At 33.3% G+C, this 6998-nt stretch overlaps 1 protein-coding gene across 8 annotated transcripts in view; it reads right to left on the bottom strand.

Moving 5' to 3' along the window:
• Nucleotides 1-5056: 5056 nt before the first annotated feature.
• The window catches only part of LOC105221964 (calcium release-activated calcium channel protein 1), a 59292-nt gene continuing 57350 nt past the window's right edge, over nucleotides 5057-6998 (bottom strand). For all 8 annotated transcript variants that reach the window (XM_049453553.1, XM_049453557.1, XM_049453551.1 and 5 more), the window contains one exon: nucleotides 5057-6453. In XM_049453553.1, the coding sequence (XP_049309510.1) occupies nucleotides 5911-6453 (543 nt within the window). In that variant the 3' untranslated portion in view covers nucleotides 5057-5910. The remainder of the gene's footprint in view (nucleotides 6454-6998) is intronic.

The raw sequence follows: 6998 nt of genomic DNA, 5'->3' as shown, positions 1-6998 counted from the left end.
CAACCCCACACCATCACTGATGAACCACCATGTTTCACGGTTTTTTTAGTGTATTTGGGATTGAGTTCTTGCAAAGGGGGTCGTCTTACATATGGTTTCCCATCATTACCAAATACATTAAATTTGGATTCGTCACTCCAAACCACCAAATTCCAAAATTTAGAGTCCTCCCAGAGATGGTCTTTAGCAAACGCTTTTCGCTTTTCAATATTTTTTTTTGAAACGTTAGGTTTTCGTCTTGCTAAACGGCCATTCAATGAATTTTCTTGTAGTCGTCTTCGTACAGTTTGCGCAGATATTTGTACGCCGTGGTATTCCTCTAATTGAGCCCTAATTTCTGTGGAGGTTAAAAATGGGTCAGACTTACTTAGCCTTACTAAGGCCCTATCGTCTGAACGGGTGGTCTTTCTTGGCTTTTTACGCGGTAAATTTTCAAAAGTCTTATTTTTTTTATAAAATTGAACAGCGTTATTAATTTTGCCTCGAGAAAATCCTAAAACATCTACAACTTCGGCAATATTTTGATATTTTTTAAAACATTCCCATATGATCCTTCTTTCGCTTGAAGTTGTGCTTTTATTCTTGCCCATGACGACGATGACTACAAATTTTGTTAAAAATAACTTAATTTAGTAAAAAACAACAATATTTATGTAAATTGTGGCGAAAAAATTTGAATTTACCCGTTTCAAACAGAATGACTTAATTATGTGAGCACACTTTTATTGACAATAAATAGAAAATTCATTTAAATTCTCCCAAACGAAAATACTTGAATGCGCTGTAAATCGGTGGCGTTCCTAGAATAACGGAACTTTTTGCTCGCGCAATATTAGGGATGTTGCATAAAGAAATATACCTTGTTTTTTTACATGTTGTAAAAAAGTACTGAATGACTTAATTATATGAGCACAAGTGTACATACTATAAGAAAATTATTATTCATACATACATACATACATATAAATTTAATACTTTTATAAGTCACGTCCGCAGTGTTTCTCAGATATCTTGTTGACTTTTAAAATTTTCTAGAAAGCCTTAATCGTGCCACCAGGTATTTAAAAGTTACTTATGTATGTATGTACATACATACATATGTACTATATAGGAATGTGTATGCATAACAAAATGGCTATCAAAACTTTAATTACCTGGAGTGCAATATACAAACATACGTTTGTACTGAAAGCAATATTTATGAGTATACCCGTAAATGCATGCATATATAGGTATGTATACAAATGCATTTACGTATAAATAATAGTTCAAAGTACCTACCTTAATTTACATTATAATAAATTGTACATATGTATGTAAATGTGTACATACATTAGAAATCACAACAAAAAATGCTGAAATTACATTACATATTCAAAATAAAAAAAATTATTACATCCATTACAAACGGCAACAATTGTTGAGCTGATTTAATGCTGGAAAATCTTCCGGGACACCGTGATTGTTGTTGTAGTGGTAGAAAATAGTCCTGAAGAGATTTGAAGGAAAGTTGCCGGTTTAATGGTCCTTGACCCGACTATCTTGGGAACAAAAACGTAGCAGACACGATGGTTTTGGGGTTTGGTTACAACGCAACAACAAATAATAGTGAAAATACTGTCCTAACATTATTTATTTTTTCTTTAAAGAAAAAGATGAATGCTTGGTCAAAGTATAGTAGATTTCAATTCAGGTTTTCCACTTCGTCATTCCACAATTGAACTTCTCTTAAAACAGATTTGAATTATTAAAGTAATATAAGAATTACAATTTAAATTCAGCTCATTTATTATAAACTACGCTTTCTGGACTTAAACAAAATTTTCAAAAATTTTCATACCATTGTACATCAAGGTCTGTGAACCAATATAAAAAAAAAACACAAAAAAATTAAGAAACACAAATCGATATTGATTTGCTGTTGTACTTTAGGAAGCTAAGTATTATGGAAATTATAAAAAAAAGTTCCAACGCTTACGGGTTATGGAAATCAGGACGTCTATTTTAGCAGTAACAAAAAAAAAGTTTTACTTCGGTAGCATCGACACTAAAGATTCCATTACAAGAATTGATTTGATCAGTCAGTTTATATGGCCGTAAATATTTCATCAAATAAAAAAAAAAGTTTGACATGAAAGCTCTGTATTTTGTTCAATCAGTATGCACATCAATATGTATGTATGTACTATGTAGGGTCATGGACAGAAATCAGAACAGTAAATAATTTATATGTATGTAGTTCATTTCAAAAAGACATACCCAATCTCGAGTACATAAGTATGTATAAAAATTCGATCCAGCACCGTACTCCTTCATTGTATATTTCGTCCCCTCAGTAAAATATTTTCAAGCCGTTAGACGTTGATTTTCATTTATAAATTTAGCATTTCTTACATACAAATTCTGCTGTGAAAATAAAAGATCTCAAAACAAGTTAGCAAATAAAAAAAAAACAACTATATACAACAAAGAAGTCGAGAATTCCCAAAATCCAGACATTTCTGATTGGAAATGATAAGAAAACATATGTACATACATATGTATGTAAATTTATCTTCAACTTCTTTGCATAACCTCACAAATTAAAGCAGAAAGATGATAAGTAAAAGCTCCATCGAGTAGCACAAAGGAGAACATTCATATATACACAGATAAAACATTGCTCAAAAACCGTTTGGTGTGCTATACGTACATAAGTTGTATATACATATATATAAATAATTAAAAATACATACACATATGCATGAACTCGTACGAACACAATAACTCGGGTAATGTACATACATATGTGAAGTGAGTGGACGCAAATATGCCAATATATATACTTATGTTCGTGAAATGAAATGGTGGCTCAACGAAGCCAATGGATAACGAATAGAAAGAAATAAACATTATAAACAGAAACAAAACATAGAAAACACAACGAACGCAGCGACACGTAATGACTGCGATGATTGGGCACATACAAAGTCACACATACACACCATCGTACATATACATACATAAATATTAAAAGTTTAGTAATAATAAAGTAAAGAAATAAAAATTTCAAAAAACAACGCTAAAGCAACGAAGTATTTGAAATTCATATATTATTTACTTTACTTTACTTACGCACGACCTCCACACATGTGCATTAATATTTGCAATCATATACAAATAATATTCGCACGTGAAATATAACCAAAGAACACGTGCCTGGGGATGGGGAAGGGACACAAGGTCTTCAATTACTTTGCGGTTTAGTAATTTAAAAATACATAACGGTATTACTTTTCTGACCAACACCACCACAGCAATAAACGGTAGTCCTTCATAACACTACAGGGAACCAGTTAGATAATTTATACCAGATTTCATCACTTAACACTACTACATCACAAAATCTCGACAAAAAATACAACCATTTTAATTTTTGCCATCATTTTTGGAACGAGATCAAATAGCTTTGCAATCACTGAAATTACTTCGTTCCTATTTGACTTAATTTTCTATTGCACTACATTGATTTTTCTTATTGGAAATTTCGCTATACGCATTCACTGCCACTTTATTCATATCATTACTTACAGTTTATTATTCATGTTAGATGGCATTTTGAAACGAAATGGTTGCAATTTATATTCACTTGAAAAAAAAGTGGAAATTTGATTCGTTAGCTTTGTTAAGCTCTGTTTTAAAAACTGGTTTTGCGAAAGTAACGCACAAAACTTGTAGATTTTTAACCTTTTCTTGGCAAATGTCAAAAAAGACTGTCGGATTGGTCAGTGCGAAATTTTGTATTTATATTCGTTCGTTCGTGAATGATCAGTGCGTCCAAGTTAAGCGAAGAAGGGTGTCATTAAAAAGAGTGTAGAGAAAAGGGAGAACGAAAAAATTGTTAAGTGGTACCCATGAATAACAATATACGGTGCATAGTTTTAGGCGCAAGGACTTGATGGTAGGAAAAATAGCTACTATTTATGTATTAGAAATTGAATTTCGATATCACACTTTTATGCAAGTGAAAATGATTAAATATGTTACAAAAGCTATTTTCGTAAAATTATAGATTTTGAGGCTACAAGGAAATCTATCTAGTTCAATCAAATTCGAGAGAGTAAAGGAAAGATTTACTGTTGCCAGTATATTTAATTTAATTTATTTGTATTTCGATTCGTCCTCTTCCGAGCTTTACTGAATTTGTACACGTTCCTTTGTCCCCAAGAAGCTACCCGGTTCATTTGTCGGAAGTATCGACCTACATACTATGCAAACTGAACGATCAAAATGATCTTATTCTAAAACTTACCGACCCAAACGAGGTAGGATCTCCGAAAGTACAGCTCTTGGCCGAATAAAATCTGCGACAATTCCGGTGAAGTAGAACTGGCTATTTTGGAAATTGAAATAATCCAGCGTGCAACGAGTCCTCGCATGACACTGGGCACTTCTTTGAATGTCCAGCTAGCCCCAAATATCTGACACCCCACTCCCTATGATTCAACCCCGTCGAATTAGCACGTTTCCTGGGCCTACCGTTGGATGGCCTCGATCTCAACTACCATCTCAACAGGGATTAGGCACCCGTTACAACAACAAAGATCAAAATAGAGTTCTTTTATGGAAAACTTTTTTATTTGATAATATGTCTTCACGAAATTTGGCAAGAATTTTTCTCTAAGATAATAATACCATCTCCGAACAAATTGTTATAATCGGTTAACCATAGCATGTAGCCACCATACATACTGAACGATCAAAACAAAGTTCTTTTATGGAAAACTTTTTTATTTAACAAGATGTCTTCACGGAATTTTTCATCGTTTATGTTTTTTTTTGTTGTTTACCAAGGCAACGGTATCTCCGAAGAAATCGTTCTGATCGAACCAATGCTATAGTTTTCAGTTTTTCAGATATCGACCTGAAATTTTGCCACACGCTTTTCTCCTCAAGAAATCGCCGGTAATTGAACCACTATAGCATATACCTGCCACACAAACTGAATGAACGAAACCAAGCTCTTGTATGGAAACTTGGTATTTGTGAAGGGTATTAAAGCTTAGGTGCAACCGAATTTAACAACTTTTCATGTTTTTAGCTACCTTTATTTTATAAAAATATTTTTTTGATTTAGTTTCGCTGTCAAATTAATTACCATTGCTTATATTTTTCAAGTTATATCTTTAATTACATATCCTTAAATCTATGTTAAAAATAGTATTTTAAAAATTAAGTAAATTAAGGTAGTTTGATGGATAAATGTGAAAGAATCATTTTTAGTTGATATGCAGTTGAATAAAGAACATATTCGATTTGCACCTGTTTGCACTGCATCTAAATGGCTTTGTTGGCGCTCCACACCGGCAACTGCCAATGACTCTTTCACAGCGTAAATCTACAATATTGCTGGTAAATAATAATTAATTATTTGCGTAGCTTGGCAACGTATTAATTTGCAAGTGCACAAAGTATTTCTTTAACAACGCTTACTTTAAAGCTTACATAAACACATTTCAATTATATAAATTTATATGTATTACGATAATAACAAAAATTAAGCGTTAAATGAAACAAGATATGCCAAAATGCATTTCATAATTGAAATTAAAACGCATTTACCAATATCACAATTGTATTTGAATTCTTTGAGAATTCAATTCAATTAGGTTTTCGTGTACATACAATAACAAATGACTAACCTACATAAAAATATATATACATAATGTATTTTGATTTATTATTTGTTAGTCGTTAGCAATGTCTATATTCGTGTAAAAAGTAGCGTATAAAAACTTTATCGCCTAAATGTATGAGGTCGCATACAGATGTCTCTTCTCCAGTGTAAATATACAAAAAGTGTATTCCCGATAAATAACAAGCTGTCACCACCATAATAACATGGCTATGGACTTTCGTCAAGCATGGTGTTTAAACTATTTCACCACTGGCGCCATAATTCAAACCGTTATTACGATGCAGATGATGATGATGCGTATCGATGTGATCCTGTTCCATTTGTTCCTTCAATATCTCTAGTTCGCGTATACCCGAAACGGTAACCTCGTATTTATGTGTGACAAGCGAACGATAGAAATGTATCGCAAACGCTAGGAAGACTATCATTACCGGTATAAGTACGATGCATGCCGACCAAGCGGCTGGCTGACTTAAATCATAAAATTTCACCCAACAAAGTATAGCTATCTCGAGCAGGAAGAGTATCAGTCCGAGTAGCGTGGAGAAGGCCCACGCCGTTTCAATATACCAGTGTAGGCGTTCATGCGGTGATTCGTGTACCAACGAGATGCTATGCAAATTGCAAACTGTTTCGATATTTGGTAAAATACAAGTACTGATCATAAGCGCCAACATATGTACAGCCACAAGCAGCGTGGTACAGATGGCGAAGGCGACGAGCATACCGGCAGGCACTTTGGTGCTACTATCCAATTGGACCTCAACCATTGCGACCTGCAAATAACAAGTATATTGAATATCTGATATGTGTGTATATATGTAAATATGTAAAAGAATGTGAAGCGATGGCATTGTTATGTGTTTACAAATGAAATTGATTAATTGAATTTAATTGGCTGAAGCACGAAATCGATTGCGTTGACCTGTTGACTTTAACTTTCACCTTTATTTTATATAGACTTATGTATTTCACATGTTTTTTTGTATTATGTTAAAAATAATTGAATTCTTCAGAGCAACAATAATATTATTGGCTGAGTGCTTGCGCGCTGATGACCTTGAGTACTGTTAACGATGATAAAATTAATAAAAAAAAAATGATGATCTGATTTCACAAAAATGAGCGTGAGAATCATATCAGGGCCACGCCTATAGGAAGTAATTGTTGGTCTACTTGTCTAGACAAAAGAGGATCGAGATCTCAAAAACTAAACAACTAGTTCGCGTATATACAGACAGACGGACATGACTAATAGGGTACAATAGACCTAAGGCCACAATGCAGTCCTCGTCTATCTATCTTATCAGTGCAAAAGGGA

This window comes from Bactrocera dorsalis, chromosome 3 (assembly GCF_023373825.1).
Source record: "Bactrocera dorsalis isolate Fly_Bdor chromosome 3, ASM2337382v1, whole genome shotgun sequence".
In the NCBI taxonomy this organism is placed as follows: Eukaryota; Metazoa; Arthropoda; class Insecta; order Diptera; family Tephritidae; genus Bactrocera; species Bactrocera dorsalis.
The sequence above is the reverse complement of the archived record's forward strand: the minus strand, read 5'-3'. Positions and strand labels throughout refer to the sequence as shown.